The sequence below is a fragment of the Panthera uncia genome, chromosome B4 (genome assembly GCF_023721935.1).
Source record: "Panthera uncia isolate 11264 chromosome B4, Puncia_PCG_1.0, whole genome shotgun sequence".
Classification (NCBI taxonomy): domain Eukaryota; kingdom Metazoa; phylum Chordata; class Mammalia; order Carnivora; family Felidae; genus Panthera; species Panthera uncia.
The window spans coordinates 36,475,551-36,501,692 of record NC_064809.1 but is presented as its reverse complement, the minus strand read 5'-3'; the positions used below and the strand labels follow the sequence as shown (position 1 = coordinate 36,501,692).

At 39.6% G+C, this 26,142-nt stretch overlaps 1 protein-coding gene across 3 annotated transcripts in view; it reads left to right on the top strand.

Annotated features, from left to right (window-relative positions):
- Nucleotides 1-9,190: 9,190 nt before the first annotated feature.
- The window catches only part of CCDC77 (coiled-coil domain containing 77), a 31,158-nt gene continuing 14,206 nt past the window's right edge, over nucleotides 9,191-26,142 (top strand). Inside the window, exons 1-8 of one of the 3 annotated variants that reach the window (XM_049624865.1) lie at nucleotides 9,191-9,278; nucleotides 13,053-13,107; nucleotides 15,691-15,817; nucleotides 15,921-15,974; nucleotides 18,018-18,261; nucleotides 21,078-21,220; nucleotides 23,007-23,103; nucleotides 24,415-24,490. In XM_049624865.1, the coding sequence (XP_049480822.1) occupies nucleotides 15,937-15,974; nucleotides 18,018-18,261; nucleotides 21,078-21,220; nucleotides 23,007-23,103; nucleotides 24,415-24,490 (598 nt within the window). In that variant the 5' untranslated portion in view covers nucleotides 9,191-9,278; nucleotides 13,053-13,107; nucleotides 15,691-15,817; nucleotides 15,921-15,936. Of the gene's footprint in view, nucleotides 9,279-9,795; nucleotides 9,951-13,052; nucleotides 13,108-15,690; nucleotides 15,818-15,920; nucleotides 15,975-18,017; nucleotides 18,262-21,077; nucleotides 21,221-23,006; nucleotides 23,104-24,414; nucleotides 24,491-26,142 lie in introns of those variants that run through there. The other 2 variants (XM_049624863.1, XM_049624864.1) reach the window with 2 other exon arrangements.

Sequence of the window (26,142 nt, the reverse complement as noted above, 5' to 3'; positions counted from 1 at the left end):
AATTACTAAATTTGTAAGGAAAGGCTATTTCGTTTCAAATATACTTTTCTACCAGTGGTTCTCAAACTTCTTGGTCTCGGGACCATTTTGTACTCTTAAAAATTATTGAGAACCAGGCACCTAGGTAGCTCAGTTAGTTAAGCATCTGACTCTTGATCTCAGGTTAGGTCATGATCTCGCAGTTTGTGGGATCGAGCCCTGTGTCAGGCTCTGCACTTTCTCCTTCTCTCCCCCATCTCACATGTGAGCACTCTCTCTCTAAGTAAGTAGACTGTTAAAAATAATAATAATAATAAATAATAAACCCCTTACATGTTGTATTAATCAGCTTTCTCCAGAGAAACAAGACCAATAGAATGGAGAGAGATAGAGAGAAAATGAGGAATTAGCTCACACAATTATGGAGGCCGGCAAGTCCAAAATATGCAGTGTGGGCTAGCAGGCTGGAGTCTTAGGAAAGTTGATGTTCCACTCCAATGACTAGCAGGCTGGAAACCCAAGAAAGAAGATGGTTCAGATGAATTCTGAAGGAGCTCTGCAGGAGAATTCCATCTAGCTTGGGGAGGCTGGATTTGTGTTCTATTCAAGCTTTCAGCTGATTAAATGAGACCCACCCACTATGAAGAAAAATCTGCTTGACTCAGAGTTTATTGATTCAATGTTAACCTCATCCAAAAAAAAACCCTCCAAGGTGACACATAAAATTAACCATCACACATGTTAATATATATTTTTTTTTCTAAAAGGAATTTAGTGATAAAAGTGGCTTGAGTTTACATTTTTTGAAAAACTTTTTAATGTTTGGCTTAGTAAGACCAAGCTGGATTCTCATACCTGTTTCTGTATTAAATCTTTTGTGATATATTGTTTGGGTTGAAATATATGGGAAAGAATCCAGCATCACACAGATATGTAGTTGGAAAGGAAATAGTATTTTTTCAATATTTAGCCCTTTCAGATAATTGTAATTACTTTTTCCATTTTTTTTTTCATTTTAGAGAGAGCGCACAAGCAGGGGAGAGGGGTGGGGGGGGTGGGAGAGAGAGAGTGGGAATCCCAAGCAGGGTCCACACTCAGTGCAGACCCAATGCAGGGCTCAATTCCACAAACTGTGAGATCATGACCTGAGCCAAAATCAAGAGTCAACCAACTGAGCCACACAGGCACCCTGATAATTGTAATTTCTTAAAGGTTAGCAATATGGAATCTAAAACTTTATCAATGAACTTTTTGTACTCTGTTACATTAAAATGGTAGTCAACATTGTCCTTGAATGGATTTTTTACTCAGTCATGATTTTGTAACATCATGCATTGGTCATTTTGATAATATTATTTCAATATTATAACTGAGTTATATAGATCTTCCTAATGTTGATGCACATAATTATATAATATAAAAAAATCATAGCAACATTACCATTGATGTTCTCAGAAAATTGAGAGGCTGTCAAACTCAGAGTAACAGAAACAAGTTTTCCAAAATAATGATTTTCACTTATTGCTCAGATTTTCATTGTCAACAAATACCATCAGTTGTTTCCACTGAATAAATGGGCTCACGTTGTTCGTTTTCAAGAAAATGTCTGTCAACTACCTAGATCTAAATAGCCATGGTTTATCTGTTTGGCCTTCTGGTGTTACATGAAAAATGTGACTAATTAAGCTCATAAGTGCTTCTCCTTGAGAAAACCTTCCTGCTTCTGTACATAGTAGAACTGCTTTCTTTATGTGTACTTCCTACTTCATCACATAGACTATTAAAAAACATGTTCAAGAGTCACGGTTTACTAAAACTAATCATTTTTACTGCTTCATCATGGGCATTCTTTCTTTTTTTTTTTAAGTTTATTTAGACAGAAAAAGAGAGAGAGAGAGAGTATGGGGGAGAGGAAGGGAAAGAGAGGGAGAGAGAGAATCCCAGCAGGCTCCACGCCGTCAGCGCAGAGCCTGATGTAGGGCTGGAACTGATAAACCTGAGCCAAAATCAAGAGTCGGGCCCTCATCCGACTGAGCCACCCCCACACCCCCATCATGGGCATATTTAAATGAAACTGGATTTTTTTCTTCTTAAACCATTAGTGTGTGTGTCGTGAAAACAATGACTACAAGTACAGTTTGGTGTTACTGCCATGATTCATGCTGAGGAACCAGTAGTTTTAGCCACCACTGCTTTTGCAGTGCAAATGTCAATGGCAAAAACAAAACAAAACAAAACAAACAAAAACAGGGTGCCTGGGTGGCTCAGTCGGTTGAGAATCCGACTTCAGCCCAGGTAATGATTTCACAGTTCATGAGTTTGGGCCCTGCATCGGGCTCAGTGCTGATAAGTGTGGAGTCTGGTTGGAATTCTCTTTCTCTCCCTCTCTCTCTCCCCCTCCCATGCTGTCTCTCTCTCTCTCTCTCTCTCTCTCTCAAAAATAAATAAAACATTTAAAAAATTTTAATAAAAAAAGGCAAATAGCATTTTAATGTTAATATGAAAATAATTTTGACTTCAAGACCTTCAGAAGATACTTCAGGGACCAACATTGGCCTGAGGACAAATAAGGATCTGTTGACCACACTTTGGGGACTGATGATGTCACAGTCCATGAGTTCGAGCTCGGCATCAAGCTCTGTGCTGATAACTCAGAACCTGGAGCCTGCTTCAGATTCTGTGTCTCCCTCTCTCTGCCCCTCCCTCATTCAGGCTCATGCATTCTCTCTGTCTCTCTCTCTGTCTGTCTCTCAAAAATAAACATTTTTTAAAAAGACACATTTTTATGTGGGTTTTGAGCAGACAGACTCTAAGTAGTCCACAGGGACAAATCAGTATAGGAGGAAGAGATTCAATTTTTATGAACTCTAAAGGTTGAAAAGCTATGATTTAAAATGTTTCTTTTAAAATTTTTTTAAATGTTTATTTGCTTTTGAGAGAGAGAGAGAGAGAGAGAGAGAGAGAGAGACAAGTGGGGAAGAATGAGTGTACCCCCCAACATGGGGCTCAAACTCACAACCCTGAGATCAAGAGTTGTGTGCTCTACCAACTAAGTCAGTCAGGTGCCACAAATTATATTATTTTAGAAGCAATTACAAGGTGTTCTTTTTTTTTTTTTTAATTTTTTTTTCAACGTTTTTTATTTATTTTTGGGACAGAGAGAGACAGAGCATGAATGGGGGAGGGGCAGAGAGAGAGGGAGACACAGAATCGGAAACAGGCTCCAGGCTCCGAGCCATCAGCCCAGAGCCTGACGCGGGGCTCGAACTCACGGACCGCGAGATCGTGACCTGGCTGAAGTCGGACGCTTAACCGACTGCGCCACCCAGGCGCCCCTACAAGGTGTTCTTTGAAGGATATACATGGTTTTACTGCTGAACAGAACAATTTACAATGCACCTAAATTTATTGATAATCTTGTGCCTTGCCTTACAACAATCCATTATCTGCTGAGTACAAAAGAATAGATGATTAAGAATCCATTAAAGGTCATATAAATATAAGTCATATTCAAATAAATAATGCTAATATCTCGGGCAAACAAGCTGTGGGTACTTTGAGGGAAGATAGACATAGACTATGAATGTTCAAATAATCTGATTGGAAAGTAGTTGTTGATACCTTAATTAAGGGAGGAAAATAGTGATAATTTACAAGTAATTTCTGTAGACCTGCATTTTAGGTGCACATATTTTCACTAGTCTTGAAGAAGAGATAAAATAAAAATCATCAATTACATATGAAGAATACGTCAAGTTTAAAATTTTTTCAAAAACTGTGGAACTCTAAGGCAGTAGTGAAGCCAATAATAAAATTTAATTAGTATGTATTCTAGGAGAAGAAATTATATTCTAGGAGAAGAAAAAGAAATCACATATAGAAGAACTTTGGTTAAGAGGCTACATGCAGGGGCACATCGGTGGCTCAGTCAGTTAAGCATCCAACTCTTGGTTTCAGCTCAGGTCATAATCTCACAGTTTGTGAGTTTGAGCCCCACATGGGGCTCCGTGCTGACAGCATGGAACCTTCTTGTGATTCTGTCTTCCTCTCTCTGCTCCTCCCCTGTTTGCTCTCTGCCTCTCTCTCTTTCAAGAATAAACATTTTAAAAAAAGAAAAGAAAATCCTTTAAAAATAAAATAGAGGCTACATTTATATCAGAATTTTGAACATAGAGACTAAAAGATATTTCATTTAAACATTAAGATATATAAAAGGAAGTTATAAAGGAAAGGATTAATTCAATAATGCATGGCAGTATTTCATAAGAATTGGAAATAACATACAAGGCTCTGTTTTATATCACTTTCAATGGCTCTGGTAGGCAAAGTGATCTAAAAGATTTTTAAATGCAATATTTCAAATGATTACCTCCTTATTAATGTTATGGTAAAGGAAGAAGAAACATTTTAGGGGCCCCTGGGTGGCTCAGTCGGTTAAACATCCAGCTTCTGCTCAGGTCATGATCTCATGGCTCGTGAGTTCGAGTCCCATGTCGGGCTCTGGCCTGGAGCCCGCTTCGGATTCTGTGTCTCCCTCTCTCTCTCTGCCTCTCCCCAACTTGTGCGCTCTCTCTCTCTCTCTCTCTCAAAATTAAACAAACATTAAAGTTTTTTTTAAAAACTTTAATCATTTGAATCTCATTTGAATCTCTAAATCTGTGTTTGCCAAAATATTTGCATAATTTGTAAAGTAACGTATCAAGAGCTTCTACCTTAACAAACTGGGTGAATTCAAGAACAAAGTCAAATGCCATATTCCAAACAAACAAACAAACCAAACAAAAAAAACTAGGTGAGGTATTTTCTCATATTTGGTTTGGATTCACTCAAATTTATGTCAAGGACTTTATCAATAATTTTCTATGTCGTAGATGCCTTCATAGAGGACAGATAACACAGACCTTGTTCACTACTATGTACCAACCTACACATGACAATAAAAATACAAATAATAAACTGGAAAGGAAATGATAAATGTCAGTTTTCTATCTTCTCTCTGCCCTGTGATTTTTCAAAATTAAAACATGGGTACTAGTTATTTGTTTTCCTGGTGTAGGCTCCCTGGACAGGTACATAGTTTTTAAGTACTCCTATTTCCTTTAGTGTGTTTGTATGTGCATTGTCTATTTTTCTGTGATTTCTCAGAGGGCAAAAGCTATTATTTCTTAAATTTAGCATTAAATGAGGATGGGAAGCATACCAAATGCATGCTTCAGTTATATTTATTCTTACTTTGATATGTATTATTGTTATGAAGTCCATGGTTCCTACACAAATAAGAGAAACCAGAAGTTTACTTTTCAGTTATCTGTGTTGAGCTAATAAAAGTTAATTTTTCCAGGAAGGTAATAGTTCTTTCACCATAAAAAGAAAAACCAGCATGTGATGCTAAGAATGAATGGTGAGAGTGATTTGAGAGGGTTTTCATAGTTGTCAAGAAAGTAAAATTTGAAGAAAAGGTGAAAATTTGCAACAGTATAAAATGCCAGAAAGAATGAGATACGACAAGATGTGATCATTCAGTTTAGCAGTTAATAGATCATAGAGCAATTTCAATAAAGTTATGGAGTCAAAATCCAGTTTCGAGTGAGTTGGGAAATGAATGGGAGATGAAGAAAAGGAGCCAAGCATGGACTCAATGTCCTTGGCTGTGGAGGAAAGGTTGGGTATGGAAACATGGAAGTTACTGAAGGAGAACCAAAGAATATCTTCACAAGCTAGTATACATGAGTGGGCCTCAGTGCTGAGAAGGAAGAACTAATGGAGAATTGGAGGCTGAAGATAGTAAGAGAAAAACCAAAGTCCCTAAAGAAGCAAAAGAAATGAACATGATAAGAGCAGGGACACCCGTTCCTCTGAAACAGAGGAAAAGAGGTAAATACAAGTACAGTGATGGTAAGTAAGCGGGTGAGAAGGCATGAAGTTAAGGCAGTTGATTACCTTGGGAAAGAAAGACAAAGATACTGGGAGGGCTCCCTTAAGGGTTTAAAGCAAATTGTGAATACCCAAAGTGGCTCCTGTGGAAATAAGGAGAAAGAGCAAATGTTTCTTGAGAAGTGTTGTTCTTCACTTCTGAGGGTTTCACTAAGGTTAGAGACCATAACTTTATGGTGATATCATTTCCCATAAATGGGAGACTGTTCCCCAGGAGCACACATAGAAGGCAAAAGCTAAGAATAATCTAAAGTACAGGGATTGGGGCACCTGGGTGGAACCTTGGTGGTGGGTTAAACATCTGACTCTTGGTCTCAGCTCCTGTCTTGATCTCAGTGTCAGTGAGTTCAAGCCCCACATTAGCCTACATAAATAAATAAATAAATAAATAAATAAATAAATAAAATAAAGTGTAGTGCCATTACAACAGAAAGACAAAGAGATGAGATTGCCGGCAGTAACAATGTTATGCACCACAGAATTAAACTGAGTAGGAAAGTAAAGTCCCAGGGCGGGAGAATATACCAAGTAAGAGTTTCTCAGGTTTGCCTTTCTCATAGCCTCCATATATATTCATATATACTCTTCCTCTTGTATTTCTCATTCTTTTTTAAGATTTTATTTTTAACTAATCTCTGCATCCAACATGGGGCTCAATCTCACAACTCCGAGAACAAGAGTCACACTGTCTACCTACTGAGCCAGCTAGGTCCCTTGTATTTCCCACTCTGATTAATGTCACCTACTCCAGCTAATCTCTCTGTCCTGGATCCAGTTGATTGGAACTTTTTAAAAAATGTTTATTTATTTTCTTGAGAGAGAGAGAGAGAGACAGAGTGCGAGCAGGGGAGGGGCAGAAAGAGAGAGGGAGACAGACCCAGGAGCAGGCTCTAGGCTCTGAGCTCTCAGCACAGAGCCTGACGCAGGGCTCAAACTCACAAACTGGGAGATCATGACCTGACCCAAAGTCAGACGCTTAACCAACTGAGCCACCCAGGCGCCCTGGAACTTTTTTTTTTAATCTTTATTTATTTTTGAGAGAGAGAGAGAGAGAGAAACAGAGAGAGAGGGAGACACAGAATCTGAAGCAGGCTCCAGGTTCTGAGCTGTTAGCACAGAGCCTGACATGGGGCTCGAACCCACAAACTGTGAGTTCACGACCTGAGCTGAAGTCAGATGCTTAACCTACTGAGCCACCCAGTCAATTGGAACTTTTAAATATTTCCCATTTTCCTCTTCATATTTCCATTTTTGCCTCCCTTGTTTAGTTAGGCATTTCCGTGAATTACCACGGCAGTCTCCTAGATCTTCAAGCATTGTCCTTAATTGCTCCTCTGCAACCAGAGTGTTTTTTAAAAAAATCAATCTGACATTGGGTGGTTGTGAGAGAGGGAGGGTTGAGAATAACCCTTTGACATGTGAATGAATGATGACACTTCAACCTTGATATAGAATGGAAGAAGAGCAATCTAATAAAAAGAGGAAACACACCTGTGGGAAAGAATGTTATATTATATATGTATTCATTCATTTGGCAACAACTTTTGAGCATTTGCAATGTGCCAGGCACTCTCCTAGATTCATTCTGCATATATAACATGAACAACAATAAAAAGACAGAGCTTACATTCTAGTGGCAAGGGGAGACAAAATAATGAGCACAAGCAAATATATATTATTTTAGGTGCTGATAAGATCTTTTTAAAAAGTACAGAAGGTAGGGAGCGGAAGGGTGGTAAGGGGGGATAGTGTAGTCAGAGAAGGGCTCAAGACTGATGACATTTGAACAGAAGCTATGCTATCAAAATACAATGACAAATTGCTAAATGAATATCAAAGCACAAGGGATTACTTCTAATAAAGGAGATGTTATTTGTATTGGCCTTGGTAGGGATTTTATAGGTTAAGATTCATGGAAAAGATCAATCCACATAAAAGGAAGGGTATAAGCCAAACCTGGGAAGTCCATGCTACATTCAGAAAATAAGTTATTTATTATATAATGAGATAAGTAGGATCAGGTTATGTCAGTATTTGAATGCCATATCACTCTCTGGACTGATTGTCTACTCTTTGGGGAGTCACCAAAAGTTTATGAACAGGAATGTGACATGTCCAGAAATGTGCTTTAAAAAAAATAATCACCTTTTGTAGAATGGATTGGAGAAGGGAAAAACACCAGTTGTAGTAATCCAAGTGAAAGGTGACGAGACAGAGTAGCAATTAATAGGATGATATGTATTTAAGAACCAGTCTGAAGATAAGATCACCATGATTTTGCTTAAAATATATATATAAGGGAGGGCACCTGGATGGCTCAGTCAATTGAGCACCCAACTCTTGATTTTGGCTCAGGTCATCATCTGACGGTTTGTGGGAGCCCCTCATCCAGTTCTGTGCTATCCGTGCAGAGCTTACTTGGGATTCTCTCCCTCTCTCCCTAAATAAAAAAAATAAACTTTAAAATTAAATAAAATAATAAAAAAATGTAAGGGCCAAAAGAGACACAAAAATACTGGTTTTTGGGGTAACTAATAGAGAAAAATCACAAGACAGAAAAAAGTAAATTTAGGAGATGTCAAATTCCTTCTGGACATCCTTAAGTCTTATACAGCAAAGAGTCCCAGCTTTTTCATAGCAGTAGTGACAGCTCAGAGGCTGAAGTACCTTTCCCCCTACTCCTACCGTTTGTTCTTCTGGAAAGATGAGACTGCAATTGAGTTTTGAATTAGCTTACATTATTAAAGCCAGTTTCTCACATCTTTCAGGAAAAGGAAGCAGTGTCTGCTGATAAAAACAGTAGTATTAATATACATAACTCTCTGACGGTAGAAACTGAACCACAGGTCCTATCTTGACCCTAGGCCACCAGGTCATTGAAGGAGAAATTATCTTCTTAGAATCTTCACCTTGATATAAGCTTGTAAATTGCAACACATAATAATCCTGTATCCATTGCATGATTATGCATCGCGTTTCTGCATGATTTTTTATGAAAACAAAGTAGTTGAACAAGTTTAAACTGGGGGTGCCCAGAATTAGTGTGTTCTGACCCCAAACACCACACTACCAGTACTGGGATGAACTGGGTTGCAATCCATTAACATCCTCCACCAGGGAAGCTGCATGCTGAAGTAAAACTACATTTCCCGGCTATCTCTGCGCGGTTAGACGCGAAGCGAGGAAGGGCGGGAATGGGGCGTGCCTCTGTGTGAATAGCCTTCCTATTGGCGCACAATCCAAAGGGCCGTGTAAACTTGTGGGCGATTGGACCGATTTCGTGCACGCTCAGTGGCGCTGCAAAGCTACCGGATTTAAGTTTTGTTTTTCGGTTGCGGGTTTCTGACTCGGAGGTTTAGTGTGGCGTGAGTACAGAGTTTTGGGTTTGGGATGCAGGAGTGGGGGAACGGGCCTTGGGCTAGAAAAAATCTGGTGAGAGAGAAGTAAGTGCGGGTCCCGGAAGAAGGAAGTTAGGATGTGCAAAGTGAAATATTTTGAGGGTGCTGGAGGATTGGGGAGCCATAAACATGAGGGAGTCAACAGCAGGATGAAATATAAAAAAGAGTGTAGAATTTGGTGTCCTGGAAGTGCGCTCCGGTATTCCCTCATCCCACAATAGTCTAACCCTCAATTTTTTCATTTGTAGATTAAAGTATAATAAAAGTACTTAACCGAGTTGTTATGGGGGTAAATAAAATAAATGTCAAAGTACTAATCAAGATTTAATTTTAAGTAAACAGGCTGTATTAAAAAACAAAAAAACCACTTAAATGAGGATATCACAGAGAGAGGAGTAGAAGCTAACTGAAACCCATTAATTTATCTATATTGATCTTTTGGGAGATACTATAATGAGTAATGCCTATTTTCTATGTGCAAGGAACATACCCTGCCATGAGAGAAATTGTAGCAACAAAGAACTCTATTATGTTAACTTTTAGAGAATTACAGATGGTGTTCTTTTGCAGCTACATCATTTTGATAGATCAATTTGGATCGAGAGACTCTGGAAAGAGATGGAGGTAGTTAGTTTTCAGGTACTAACTGGATTTCATTAAGTGAAGGGGCGAAGGGTGGGGGTGGATTGATGTATGTTCCAGCTGGAGGGAAGCTCACTAACAAAGGCATGGAGGCAAGAAAGTTATCTGCAACGGGAGTATTTTAGGGGAAGAGAGGGAAATTAGGGGAGATAGGTTTGGTCCTTAGATAGAGAGCCATGACATCTAGGCTGAGTTTGATTTAATGCGTTAGGCTTTGAGGAGCCACTGATGAATATTATGACTTTTAAGAATATGGTGCAAAGGGGTGCCTGGTTAGCTCAGTCACTTAAGCATCCAACTGTCGACTTCTGCTTGTGTCACGATTTCACAAGTCATGATCTCACATTCGTGAGATCGGCCCCATGTTGGGCTCTGTGCTGACAGCATGGAGCCTGCATGGGATGCTCTCTCTCTCCCTCCTTCTCTGTCCCTCCCTGGTTCTCTTTCTCTCTCAAAATAAATAAACTTAAAAAACAAAAGAATATGGTCCAAGGGAGACAAGGGGTGGGTAGAACAGTTAAGCCATTATAGTAGAGCTGGGAAAAAGATATGGAGATCCTGAATAAACATGGTGATTGCCCAGAGAGACTATATGGGATTTTCATATGGTTGGATGAAGGTCAAGAGAAGGAGTAATGAAATAATGAATGTTAATTTTAAAGTCCAGGTTGCTTATGAGATGCTGAATTTGCTTTGAGGTGCTAAAACATACGTGACTTGAGTGATTTTTTTTTAAGTTAAACTTTTTTAAGTTAGACATTTCAAACTCCAGTGGGACATATAGGTGAAAATGTCCATTACATATTGGACATTCAAACCAGGATATTGAAAGATGTCATTTGTTCATTCAGTAAGTAATTGTTAGTTACTCTGTGCCAGGTAGTGTTTTAAATAATAGAGGTAATCATAAACGCAGTGGGGATAATGATGTTCCCACAGAAATGGATAGAGGAAATAGCAAAGAAAGTTGAAGACAGAACCTTTTGAACCAAGAAAGGAAAATTTTCAGTAAAAAATAATAATCTCCATTTATTGAGCACTTATGTGTCACTGTTCATCCTTTTTATTCATTATTTCATTTAATTCTCACACCAACCTATGATATATGCTATTTTCCCCATCTTCCTTTTTTAAGTGTTTATTATTTTTTGAGAGAGAGGCAGGAGCAGAGAGGAATGGGGACAGAGGATCTGAAGCAGGCTCTGTGCTTACAGTTGTGAGCTTGACACGGGGCTCAAACTCAAGAACCATGAGATCATGAACTGAGCTGAAGTTGGACCCTCAACCAACTGAGCCACCCAGGCTCCCCTATTATCCCTTTTTTTTTTTTAAGTTTATTTTATTTTGAGAGAAAAAGCAAGTGGGGTAGAGGCAGAGAGAGGGAGAGAAAGAATCCCAGGCAGGCTGCACACTGTCAACTCAGAGCCCAGTGTGGGGCTCAAACTCAAGAACTGTGAGATTATGACCTGAGCTGAAGTTGGATGCTCAACTGACTGGGCCACCAAGGCACCCCTAATTTCCCCCTCTTTAATAAGTAACTGAAATGTAGTGAGGTTAAATAACAGGTCTTGTTACACAGCTAATAAGGGACAGAGCTTATACTTAAACCCAAGTCTGTTTAACTTTAGAGCCCAAGCTCTCAACTCCCAATATTTTTTGAAAAGGTAGTCAACACTGTCAAATTAAGTATGCAAAGCGAGAAGTGACTTGTTGGATGGAGGGTGGGAAACCAAGAAAGCAGTTAAATTTATTCATTTGGATGTCTCGTGACCAAGAAGAATAACCAGTTCAGATGTTGTAGTAGAAGTCAGATTGTGAGAGAATAAAACTAAATGAGATGTGAATATAGGTAACTTTTTGTAGATGTGCAGTAGTCATAGGAAACAGGAGTGAGGACAGTCACTGACTTGGAGGGGGAAGAGAGGTTATGGGTTGTGGGAGGACTCTCTTAAAGTTCCAGGTTACTTGGGGGGGGGGGGGGGGGGGCAACGCGGCAAGGCCTGGCTGGCTCATTTGGTAGAGCGTGCAGCTCTTGATCTTGGGGTTGTGGGTTTGAGCCCATGTTGGGCTTTACTTTTACTTTATAAAACAAATAAAATGACTCAAGATTATTTAAAAAAAAAGGCGTTCCAAGTTACTCTTAAATAGTTTTAGAACAGTGGCATTCATCTTTAAGATGTCACCTGGATTCATAAAATGGGATATTCTTTGGCCATATAAAAGAATGAAGTACTAATACACGCTACAGCACAGATGAACCTTGAAAACATCATGCTAAGTGAGAGGGAACAGTACTAGCCAACTGCAAAGGACCACATACTATATGATCTCATTCATATGGAAGTCCAAAATAGGGAGATCTATAGAAACACAAAGTAGATCAGTGGTTGCTTAGAGTTTAAGGGGAGAGGGGCACAGGGGTGATGGCTAAAGGGTAGAGGACTTCTTGAAGTGATGAAAATGTTCTGTAATTGTGATGGTTACACATATCTGAACATACTGAAAGCATTGAATTATATACTTTAAAGATTTTTTTAACTATTTATTTTTGAGAGAGAGAGAGTACAAGCAGGAGAGGGGCAGAGAGAGAAGGAGACACAGAATCTGAAGCAGGCTCCAGGCTTTGAGCTGTCAGCACAGAGCCCGACGTGGGGCTCGAACTCACGAACTGCGAGATCATGACCCGAGCCGAAGTCAGATGCTTAACTGACTGACCAACCCTGACACCCCTGAATTATATACTTTAAATGAATGACTTTTATGGAATGTGAATTACTCATCTCAATAAAGCTGTTTTAAAAAAAAAAATGTTACCGGGGCGCCTGGGTGGCACAGTCGGTTAAGCGTCCGACTTCAGCCAGGTCACGATCTCGCGGTCCGTGAGTTCGAGCCCCGCGTCAGGCTCTGGGCTGATGGCTCGGAGCCTGGAGCCTGTTTCCGATTCTGTGTCTGCCTCTCTCTCTGCCCCTCCCCCGTTCATGCTCTGTCTCTCTCTGTCCCAAAAATAAATTTAAAAAAAAGTTGAAAAAAAAAAATTAAAAAAAAAAATGTTACCCATAATCCTACTATACCAACCCAATTACCATTTCTATTTTCTAGGTTATTTTTTACAAAAGACAAATTGGCCCGACTTGGAGAAGTTTTGTGGAAGGAGGTGAGTAGTCATTTTAAAGGAGAGAGTGAGAGGGGTGCCTGGGTGGCTCAGTCGATTAAGCCTCCGATTCCTGGTTTTGGCTCAGGTCATGATCTCACAGTTTCTGAGTTCGAGCCCTGCATTGGACTCTGCAGACAGTGCGGAGCCTGCTTGGGATTCTCTCTTTTCTCTGCTCCTCCCCTACTCACACTGTCTCTGTCTCTCTCAAAATAAATAAATAAACTTTAAAAATGTTTTTAAAGGAGAGAGTGAGAAAAAGAGATGGTATATTTGAAGGGTTGGTTGGTAGAAGAAAGCTAATGGAATGACAGACAGAAACCAGTATTCTAGCTAAACTGTGTAGACTGACCAGTAGAAGAAGATGTTGAACAGAGTCTTTCAAATTCATATTGAGGATTTTTAAAAAAATTTACTGAGCATCTACTGCTACTGAACCAGGCACTGTTTTTAGTGACTGGGGATTTAGCAGTGAAAACAAGAGATAAAAAATGCCTGCTCTTAGTGAGTTTCCACGATCCAGTGTGGGGAGTCAATAAGTAAAATATATCAGATGGTGATGAAGTAAAGCAGAGAAGGTCGGTAAGGGGATGCCAGAGTGGTCAGAGGAGACTCACCAAGAAGGTGACATCAGGACCCTCAAGCAGCGGGAACAAGCCGTATAAATGAATGGGAGAAGAACATCATAAATACAGTAGAAATGTGAAGTCTGAAGTAAAAATTTGGCACATTTGAGGAACAGCAGAACCCGGTGTTGTTGGAGCAGTGAGCAGGGGGAGAGTAGTAGGTGGGGTCACAGAAGTACTGGGGTAGTCGGACCATGTAGGACTTTGTAAACCATTTTAAAGACGTTGGTTCTCTGACTAAAACAAAACAGCTTGGAGGCTTTTGAGAAGAGGAGCTTTGTGGTTTGAATTATATTTTAAATAATCACTCTAACTGCTATGTTGAGAATAGACTGTGGGGGGCTGCTCTAAAAGCAGAAGCAAAGACACCAGTTGAAGAGGCTGTTGTAGTCATCCAAGCAAGAGGTTGTAGTGCATTGGACCAGGGCAGTATTGGCATGAGTGATCGTCAGATTCTAGATATTTGGATGGTAAAGCCAATAGGATTTGCTCACAGGGATCAAGTGTAGCATATAAGACAAGGAGAGGAGTGAAGTTTCTCCAACTGACTTTTTGTCATAAGCAACTGGCAAGATGGAGGTAGTAATTACTGGAAGGTAGAATTCTGAGAGAAGAGCAGCTTTGGGTGGTAGGTATTTATTTAGCAGGAGCTTGGTTTTAGACCTGTTAAGCCTGAGAGACCTGTACGACATCTAAATGGAGATATGGAATAGGCAGTCAGATAGATATGAGCGGAGTCGAGGGCAGAGCCAGTGCTGGAGGGAGAAATTTGAAAACCATTAATGTGTAGATGGTATTTGAAAACTGACACTTTATGTGGTCATCAAGGCAATAAGTATAGAGAAAGTTGAGGAAGAACTAGCAGTGACTGAAAATTAATGACCAGTAAGGAAGAAAGAAAACCAGGAACATGTGGTATCCAAGAAGCCAAATGAAGAAAGGTTTCAAGGAGGAGAGGCAGGGGCGCTCTGGGTTCTGAGCGAGAAAATGGCACACAGAATTAACAAGAGTGATTATCTCTTTTCACAATTTTTCACAAAATTCTTCTCCAAAGAACTGAAGATTATAAACAGATGTATGCCAACTGAAGAGCACAGGAACAGGGGCGCCTGGGTGGCTCAGGTGATAGAGCGTCTAACTCTTGATTTTGGCTCAGGTCATAATCTCAGGGTCATGGGATGGAGCCCCACATTGGGCTTAAGAGTCTCTTTCTCCCTCTCCCTCTGCCCACACCCTAAAAGTACATGAGCAGAATATTACATCATCTTGCTCAAAATCAAATGGGTTGACAAAGCATGCTCAATAAGACAGTTTTCTCTAAAGTTAATAAAATAAATTCTCCTCTCCCCTCCCTCCTTCCCTCTTCCCCTTCTTCCTCTCGGTCTCTTTCCCTTTTTCTCTCCCCCTTTCTCCTTCTTTCCTCCCTCTTTCAGAGAACATGACTGTGAGGTTATCTTCGTGAAAATTTCTTTGATAAGGTTGTTCAAATAGAGGAACCCAAGGTCTGTATTAACAATGGGAATGGAGATTGTAAATGAACTTTTGTAAGTAGTTTTTTCTTTCTCTAAGATAAAACAATGGATAAAGAACACCAGATAAGGATAAAATGTCAGTGGCTTTGTATTTATTTTAAATTTAGCATAACTAGTCCTCTACCTTAATTCCCATACTGTCCCTTACTTGTCAAAAACTTTTCTGAATCTCTCTTCTATTTCAGCAAAAGGATTGTAAATTTGTTTTGCATTGTTGCAGACAGCCTTCATATAAAGGAGGCTTTTCTTTTGTGTGTGCTTGTCCATTCTGATTTTATTTGAAAATAAGAACAATGAATGCCTTATGAAAATTCAAAGTCAGATTTTCAGGATTTGGAACAACTTTAAAGAGTGCTATATTTTATTTATTTTTTATTTATTTTTAAGCTGGTTTTTGTTGTTGTTATTGTTGTTTTGTTTGTTTTTAGTAATCTCCACACCCAAGATGGGGCTCAAACTCACAACCCTGAGATCAAGAGTCACATGCTCTTCTGTCTAAGCCAGCCAGGCACCCCAAGAGTCCTACATTTTAGGACAGCACGTTCTCACCAGCAGGTGCATCTGATGATGGTGGAGAGGGAATGAGTCTGTGCATCCCATCTTATACTGTTTTTTTCTGTTCCTGACCCCTCATTCTGAATTTTTGTGTGTTTGACAGGTGTGAAAAGGACAGAATGAACTTTACCCCAACACGAACCCCTGTCTGCAGAAAGTAAGCCATTTGTTTATTTTTGACTTGTTAAAGAATCAAGACTTCTGTAGCCTTAAGTGCAAGTTAACTTGGGAACTAGAAGGGTTTTAGAAGTGTATTTCCAAACTCTGGATTTGAACTATGTTAGACCTCATTTCTCTATTCTTACTATGTATTTTTCGGATTAAAAACTAGGACATATTAGGGGTGCCTGGCTCAGTTGGTTAAGCGTCTGACTCTTAATTTTAGCTCAGGGCATGATCTCACGACCCACATCAGGCTCCATGCTGGCAGCACAATGTCTGCTTGGGGTTCTCTCCTTCTCTCTCTGCCCCTTCCCCGCTTGCACTTTCTCTCTCTCTCTCTCTCTCTCTCTCTCTCTCTCTTTCTCTCTTTCTCTCTCTTAAAATAAATAAATAAACATTAAAAACTAGGACATATTAAATGTTCATACCAGAATGCAGGCAGTTTGAGTGAGCCTGGTATAGCACCTGTGGATGCTGGACGACAGGGAACAATCAGCATACAAACAGGGGACTTTTAATTCCGGTTCTGCTATTAACTTGCTACACAATAGATACATCTCATCCTCGTGGCCATCGCTCCCCACTGCAGAATCTCAGAAGTACCTCTTAGTTCATCTACTAGCCTATTTCCCAGAGTTGTTATAAATAAAACTTCCTTTGAAAACATGAAACATTAAGTAAAAGAGTATTTCTGTCATGAGCTTTTAGTGATTGAGAAAATACTAAGTTTTTTTTCCTTCCTGATAGCTGAAAGTAAATTTTAATATCTCTTCTGTACATGCTCACTTATTAAAGGTGTTGGCCATGACCTTCGTTAGCTACAACTCTGGGCTTCCGGTATAAAGTTTCTCCACACTGCTGTGTATTTTGTTATGTTGTAAATTGTAGAGATTTAGCCAAACTGGATTAATTTTCACAGGGTTTCTCCACTTCTGGGCTATTTGTTTTCCAACTTTCATTCTTTTAGCTGAAGGCTCTTACTTGCTAAACTTCTTGTCTTGCCTTTGATTAACCTTTGATCTGGTCTAGTCTTGGTCTGTGTAATTCAGATGTCTCTGATGCTAATATGATTGTGTGCTCACTAACTAGCCTATTTTCTAATCCTGAATCTTATATTTATCATTCCCTTTCTTAATAAGTTTGCCACTTATATACTTGTTCCTAAGAACAGTTTCATTTTGCAAATTATAATCTTAAACAAATGGCAGTACCTTCTATATACGCATCTCCATACATTTTTCCATTTAATACTGTTTGGGTGATTCAGTAATATTTGAGTATCTCTAATTCACAGTTTCTAATAACTTTGAATAATGTTCCATTTATATGAATATACCACAATTTATCCATTATCCTATTGAATGGATGGAAGGTTTACCATTTTTATTGTTACAATGTCATAAACATTTTCTTACATGTCAGCTTGTATATATGTGCATGAGTTTCTCTAGGACAAGAGGAGTAGCAATTTTACTACAGTGTATAGTGTTCCGTTGCTATGCATCTTAAGAGCACTACATTTTCTGTTACTACCTGGTCTTACTTGGGTGATGTTTCATTTTTTTTTTTTTTTTTAATTTTTTTTTTCAACGTTTTTTATTTATTTTTGGGACAGAGAGAGACAGAGCATGAACGGGGGAGGGGCAGAGAGAGAGGCAGACACAGAATCGGAAACAGGCTCCAGGCTCCGAGCCATCAGCCCAGAGCCTGACGCGGGGCTCGAACTCACGGACCGCGAGATCGTGACCTGGCTGAAGTCGGACGCTTAACCGACTGCGCCACCCAGGCGCCCCATCATTTTTTTAAATGATCTTTTTATCTCCCTCTAACATGTATTTTGAATCTATCTTTAAGCCTTTAATACTTGGAAACCAGTTCACAAGATTTGTCACTAACCTGAAACATCAAACTTTGAAGGTTTATGAGCACCTTACTTCTAGCACTTTAAGAACATAAACCCCTTTTTTATTTAAGAAATTATAATGTCTCATAAACGTCCCCACAGTTTAATGAACATGCCCTTTGTAATGTCACATAGGCTGACAACTGCCTCCAAACATGATGTTGCCTGTGGCTTCAGTGGTCCCACCAACTGGAAGGGAAAGTCTTTCTTGGATTCGGTGGAGTCAACTCCCTTGCCTTCCACACAAGATCGTCTGGCTGTCCTCTGCCCTTCTCAGGAGCTTCTGGAATATTACCAAAAGAAGATATCTGAGTGTGAGGCAGAAAATGAAGACCTGTTGAAGAAACTGGAACTCTACAAAGAAGCTTGTGAAGGACAGGTGAAAGAGATGGCGCATTGTGCCCTTTCAGGACCCTGATGGAGTCCATTCGTTACTGAGACAAGTGCCAGCTTGTATCATAATCAGATATTTTATTTAAAGTTTATTTGTTTATTTTGAGAGAGAGAGCACATGCACTCATGTGAGCCAGGGAGGGGCAGAGGGAGAGAGAATCCCACGCAGGTTCCATGCTGACTCGGGGCTTGATCTTACTCGTGAGATCACAACCTGAGCTGAAATCGAGAGTCAGATGCTTAACTGACTGAGCCACCTGTTCACACCCCCCCTTTTTTTTTTAAGTTTATTTATTTTGAGAGGGAGTGAGAGCAAGTGGGGGAGGAGCAGAGAGAGAGAGAGAGAGAGAGGGAATCCCAAGCAGTCTTTCCACTGTCAGGACAGAGCCCATTGCAGGGCTCAATCTCATGAACCATGAGATCGTGACCTGAGCTGAAATAAAGAGTCAGATGCTTAACCAACTGAGCCCCCTGGGCGTCCCGACTTTTCAGGTTTTCTAAGTGTTGCCTGTCAGTTTTCTGACATCATGTCCTTCCTTCTAACCCAGATCCCATTGTGCTTTGCTTCAGTGGCTGTACTGCCTGCACATGACCCCTTGCTTATTCTTCTGCTCTGCTTGCATAGCACAAATCCTAGCTATAACTTCATCTGGTTCTCCACTACCTCCTCTCCTGGAGCAGGATTTCTCAGTCTTGGCATTATTGACATTTGGGGCTGGGTAATTCTTTGTTGTGAAGACTGTCCTGTGCATTGTACGATGTTTAGCAGGATCCTTGGCCTCTACTCACTAGATACCAGTAGCACACCTCTGCCCCCATCCTCCCTGTCCCCAATTGTGACCATCAAAAATGCCTGTAGACACTGCCCAATTTCTCCTGGGGGCATAGGCAAAATTACCCCCCAGTTAAGAACCGTTCTCCTAGAACGTTCACAAATCATTACACAATAAAGTCACGGTAAACATATCCATCCGTATCCTCAGTCACTGTACAACAATTTTCTCACCTGTGCTCACCTGTGCCATACCCTCACTCTCCTCCAGCCTGCCACCCCTTCTTAGCCCACTTCTCTCAGGCAATCTTGCTTCCTAGTTCACAAAGGAAATGCCAGCCACCTCGCATGCACTCCCTTCCTGCCCATCCACACACAGATACCTACACCTCTGTCCATCTCTCTTCTTCTTTACCGCTGCAGGGGCAAGATGTCTCTGCCTGTTCAAGGTGAACTGATCCAGAACTTTCCCCCCAATCCTCCTTCCTCCTAAGAAACCCTGTTTCATCCACTCTCTTCTCTCCATGTTCTGTTTTTAACTTCTTGCATGACACTGGCTTTTTCTCCTCAGTATATAAACATACTCAAGTCTTTCCCAACTTAAAGGAAGAAAATGCTGTTCTGTAGTTATGCTTTTCCCTGTCGACCCTCTTTTCTCAACCACACTTCTAGAATAGTTTGACTTTATCACTCTCTCAGCGACTTCTTGACTGCAGTTTGGTCTCTGTCCTCATTGCTCCATGAAAACTGTACCTCCTGTAGTCTCTAGAACCTACTTGTCAAAATGATCTCTTCTCTTTGTAGCCTTTGCAGTATTTGTCACCATTGACCTTTTTTCTGCAAACTCATCCTTTCTTGATTTCTGTCATTTTTCTTTCCTAGGTTCTGTCTTCACCTCTCTGCCCAGTTCTTCTCAGTCTCCATTCACAACTCCCTTTCCTTAGTCTTAACTGTCTAAGTTCTAGATTCCACTGTATACGGTCTCATTGTATTTGTTCGTTCTACTGCTACATCTGCGATGATGACACCAAGTAACTGATGGGGACTCCCTTTTCTCCCTGAACTCCATGCTAACATGCCCACGTCTAAGCTCCTTTCCCCTTTGCTCCCCTACCCACACATTCATATATGCCACTAACACTTCCCCTTATCTCTTCACTTGTCTTTATTCTCTGTCCAGTAAATGGTATCGTTGCCTGCCGCACTCCCCAGCCCCTACTTCCTTCATTTGGTAAGTGCTGTTGCTTCTGCTTCCTTAATGTCACTAGATCCATTCTTACAGCTTAATTGCTCTTGCCACAACACTAGTTCAGACTCTTGTTATGCCTTCCCTGCGCTATTCCTTACCAGTATCCAGCCTCCGGCCCCATAAATCCCCAGTCTGCCTCTCACTATCCACTCCAGTAACACTGAAGTACTTGGAGTTTTCCAGACACTTACGGCTCTTTGATGGCTGTGTATTTATGTCTCTTTCCTGAGAGTACGCCCCCCTCCGCTTGTCTCCAACAGTTTTCGTCTTTCAAGTTCCAACTTTTTGGTTGCATTCCCTGACTTCCCAAAACCTTAGACGTTTACCCCTGCCGTGCTTTCCCCTCTACCGTTTTATTCTGTATGCTCTTTCATGAAATAATTATTTCATTTTAATTGTTGGCGTGTCTCTTTCCCCACAAAATTCTTCAGCTCTGTAGCCAAAAATCATACCTTTTTATCTTTGTCTTTCCAAAATTTTATAATCCTTATTACATAGAAAGCATTAAAAAAAAAAAAAAGGTGTGACTAGAACTAGATCATTTGGCATTACAGGGTTTTGTAATCTGTAAAAGATACGAGAGCTTTGATGTTATATGCAAACGTCACACTCACCCTGTAGCTTTTAAACCCTAGTCTATACACACCTGTTGTCATTTGAATTCTGTGTTGGTGAAATCATTCACTTTGTGATATATCTACCTGAACTGAGCCACCATACCCAATAAGAGATACTCCTATGAAGTCAAATATCTTTTCAACTACCTTTTTTTTTCCCTCAGCATAAACTAGAATGGGATTTGCAGCAGAGGGAGGAAGAGATTGCTGAATTGCAGAAAGCCCTAAGTGATATGCAGGTCTGCCTCTTCCAGGAACGGGAACACGCTTTACGCCTCTACTCTGAAAACGACCGACTGAGAATCAGGTGCCAACTAGCAGAAGGGAAATATTGGAGTTCTGTTTCTAAATTAAATGAAACAAGATAAATATCTCTATGGTCCTTCTCTTAGGTTGTGTTCCCCAGGAAGCAGACTCTGAGATGGATATGAATGCCCATAGGATGGTTAGTAGGTAGACTCTCAGGAATACCATCTACGAGCAGATTTGGACAGAGGAAGAATTTGAACTGTGATTCGATGGTAACAGTTAGCTTCAGCTGAGCTCTGAGGCCAGGACAGCCATTCAGAGGCAAAGGGGTTGAACATTTGTACCCCACTCATTGGATGTAGGCTGCCACCAGGGAGGGGATATAGACTTGGGAAAGGCTGCTGCCTTCAGCCTAGGACAGTTGCTGGAGAAGCTCTTGGGTGAGAAGTGTCTTGGTCCTGAAGGTAGCATCTGAGCAGTGGTCCACGATGTGGAAGCATCCACTACTAAATTGTTTTTAAATTGTGGTAAAATATATTTAACATGAAATTTACCATTTTAGTCATTTTTAAGTGCATAGTGCAGTGGCATTAGGTATATTCACATTATTGTGCAGCCATACCACTATCCATGTCTAGAATACTTTTTCATCATCCCATATAGAAACTCTAAACAATATCTCCCCATCTCCCCTCCTCCTAGCCCCCAGTAACCACTGTTCTACCTTCTATCTATGTATTTGACTTCATATAAGCAGAATCAGATAGTATTTGTCCCTTTGCATCTGGCTTATTTCATTTAGCACAATGTTTTCGAGGTTCACCAATGTTGTAGCACATATCAAACTTTCATCCCTTTTTAAGGCCAAATAATATTCCATTATATGTATATACCACATTGTGTTTATCCCTTGGTCCATTGATGGACATTGGAATTATTTCCATCTTCTAGCTATTGTGAATAACACTGCTGTGAACATTGATGTACACATACCTGTTCAGGTCTCTGCTTTCAGTTGTTTTGTATATATACCTAGAAGTGTGATTGCTGAATCAAATGTTAATTCTATGTTTAATAATTTTGAGGAACTGCCATACTGTTTCCCATAGTGACTGTACCACTTTATATTCCCACCCACAGTGCACATAGGTTTCAGTCTCTTACTGAATGTGCATACCAACATTTGTTCTTTATTTTTTTTAATACTAGCTATCTTAATGGGTGTGAAGTAGTATCTCATTGTTTTGGTTTACATTGCCCTAATGATTAGTGATGTTGACATTTTCTGACATGTTTATTGGTCATTTGTGTATCTTTTTCAGAGAAATGTCTATTCAAGTCCTTTGCCCATTTTTGAATTGGGTTCTTTGATTTTTACTGTTGTTTAGTGTTAAGAGTTCTTTGTATATTCTAGATTGAATCCCTTATTAGGTAAGTGATTTCCAAGTGTTTTCTCCCATTCTGAGTGTTGCCATTTTATTCTGTTGATAGTCCTTTGATGCATAAAAGTTTTTTATTTTTGTAAGGTCCAATGGTATATTTTTCTTTTTGTTCCTTCTGCTTTTGATGTCATGTTTAAAAAATCATTGCCAAATCCAATATCACTTTGTTTTCTTCTAAGAGTTTTATAGTTTTAACTCTTCTATGTAGGTCTTTGATCCATTCTTTCTGAATTAGTATAAACACCTGATGTTTTAAAAATTAGAGCTAAGGTCTAAATATATCTTACTCAATTTTAATTTGATGTTGCCATTGTCTTAAAAGTAAATCAGAAAGGAGGTCTTTTAAATAGGAAAATTTACTTCCTCTGAACACAATATGTGCTTACTCTATGAGAATTGCAGGGAGCTAGAAGACAAGAAAAAGATTCAGAACCTCTTGACCCTTGTGGGCACAGACACTGGAGAAGTGACCTATTTTTATAAGGAGCCTCCAAACAAAGTAAGTAATCTTTGGTACAGCATGGTAAGCATGGCTTTTATAAAATACAGGATGGGGTCCACAATAAGAGCAATTTTGGTACTTATTAAAGAAGATAGAAGAATTAAATGTCATAGCCCCTAAGTTTTCAGAGCACTTGCTATAATTACAGACAGTTTTAATGATTTGATTTATTTCTCTCCGAAAAAACCTTGGGAAGTAGTATTGTTTACCCCATTTTATTGCTTGGAAATCTAATTTTTTTTAAATATTTATATTTAAGAGAGTAGAGACAGAGTGCGAGCTGGGGAGGGGCAGAGAGAGGGGGAGACACAGAATTTGAAGCAGGCTTCAGGCTCCGCAGAGCCCAATGTGGGGCTCAAACTCACGAACCCCGAGATCGTGACCTGAGCTGAAGTCAGATGCCTAACCAGCTGAGCCACCCAGGTGCCCCTATTGTTTGGAAATCTAAAGCATAGAGGAGTAGATGTTTTGGGGGGAGATTAGAGAGGAAAGCAGGAGCAGAGTTAGTGTGGGAGCAAGTTGCAATACTCAGGTTTCTTTTTTTTTTTTTTTAATTTTTTTTATTTTTGAGAGAGAAAGAGATACACAGAGCATGAGTGGGGGAAGGGCAGAAAGAGGGAGACACAGAATCCCAAGCAGGCTCCAGGCTCCAAGCTGTCAGCACAGAGCCCGACACGGGGCTTGAATTCACAAGCTGTGAGATCATGACCTGAGCTGAAGTCCGACACTCAGCTGACTGAGCCACCCAGGCACCCCTCAGGTTTCTTTTTTAATCTGAAGTTTCTGCTGATAATAAAAGTAATGCATGGTCTTTATTAAAAACAGATAGATTTGAGAAATCGATCATATAAGAGTGGCAGTGTCGCGTAATTCTATATCCCAGAGATAAAACTCTTTTTTCCATTCATATAGAAATATTTGTGTATGTATAGTATTTCCATTTTTATACTTGTATAAACAGTGCCTCAATGAGCATCTTTATGTGTATCTACATATACATCCTTTTGTGTTACCGTTATTTTCCTAAAGGCCTTTGTCAAGGATCCCCTCCCCCTTTCTTTCAGCAGATATTACTAGATAACTCTGAAATTTAATTTTTTTAGTTTGTATTACCAGCACTGAGTTTTATCCAATTTGTTACTTTGTCCACTTTGGTATCTCACATACATGACATCCTTATATGATTATGGCAATTTTGACAAATTTGATATATGAATAGTGTTTGACCTACAGAAATAAAGCTAAAAAGTGAAATATGACATCTTATAGGGAGGCTAATTCTATACTTTTTTTTTTTTGCCTTTTCAGGTCAGCATTTTCCAAAAGACTATCCAGCCTGTAGGTATATGTGAACAGAATGAATTTTCCTCAGCTTTCAGAGCAGGTACTAGCCACATTATTATAAATTCTCATTGATGCAGAGTTCAAAAACAGTGCACATGATTAGAAATTTTTTCTACTATGTAGTGATAATGAATATTCATAGTGATGTCTTTGGTGGTTTCAGATTTCACTGAGCTTTCTTTCCTTTAACCTTCCTTGATGTTTTAATAAAGTAAAATAAAAAATACATAATTAACATGATGATAAATCATAAAACAGACTTGGACAACTTCTGGGATCACAGAATATTAATTCGATTCTAAGCCTCAGTCTCTTCTTTCTTTTTTTTTTTAAATGGAAATCTTAGTTTTATATCTTTGCCTCTTTTTAGAAAATTAAGATGTAACTGACGTATTACACTTGTTTTAAATGTACAACATAAGGATTCAATATTTGTCTATGTTACAAAATGATCACCACAGTAAGTCTGGATAGCATTCATCACCACACATGGTCATGCATTTGTTTTTCCTGTGATGAGAACTCTTAAGATCTGTTCTCTTAGCATGAGGTTCTTAAATCATTCTAGGAATTTTCTTCAGTGTAATTTTAGTGTTGCTTGTTTTTTTTAATATAATTTATTGTCAAATTGGCTAACATACAGTGTGTGCAGGGTGCTTTTGGTTTTGGGGGTATATTCCTGTGATTCATCACTTACATACAACACTCAGTGCTCATCCCAACAAGTGCTCTCCTCAGTGCCCATCACCCATTTTCCCCTCTACCCCACTTGACCCATCAACCCTCAGTTTGTTCTCTGTATTTAAGAGTCTCTTACAGTTTGTCTCCCTCCCTCTCTGTTTGTAACTATTTTTCCACTTCCATTCTCCCATGGTCTTCTGTTAAGTTTCTCAAGTTCCACATATGAATGAAAACATATGATATCTGTTTTTCTCTGACTGACTTATTTCACTTAGCATAATACCCTCCAGTTCCATCTACATTGCTGCAAATGGCAAGGTTTCATTCTTTCTCATTGCCAAGTAGTATTCCATTGTATATATAAATCAAATTTTCTTTATTCATCAGTTGATGGACATTTGGGCTCTTTCCATAATTTGGCTATTGTTGAAAACACTGCTATAAACATTGGGGTATATGTGCCCCTAAGAATCAGCACTCCTATATCCTTTGGATAAATTCATAGCAGTGCTATTGCTGGGTCCTAGGGTAGTTCTATTTTTGATTTTTTGAGGAACCTCCACACTTTTCTAGAGCAGGTGTGCCAGTTTGCATTCCCACCAACGGTGCAAGAGGGTTCCCATTTCTCCACATACTCGCCAGCATCTGTTGTTTCCTGAGTTGTTAATTTTAGCTACTCTGACTGGTGTGAGGTGGTATCTCAGTGTGGTTTTGATTTGAATTTCCCTGATGATGAGTGACGTTGAGCATCTTTTCATGTGTCTGTTAACCATCTGGATGTCTTCTTTGGAAAAGTGTCTGTTCATGTCTTCTGCCCATTTCTTCACTGGATTATTTGTTTTTCAGGTGTTGAGTTTGGTAAGCTGTTTATAGATTTTGGATACTAACCCTTTATCCGCTATGTCATTTGCAAATATCTTTTCCCATTCTGTCGGTTGCCTTTTAGTTTTGTTGATTGTTTCCTTTGTAGTGCAGAAGCTTTTTATCTTGATGAGGTCCCAATAGTTCATT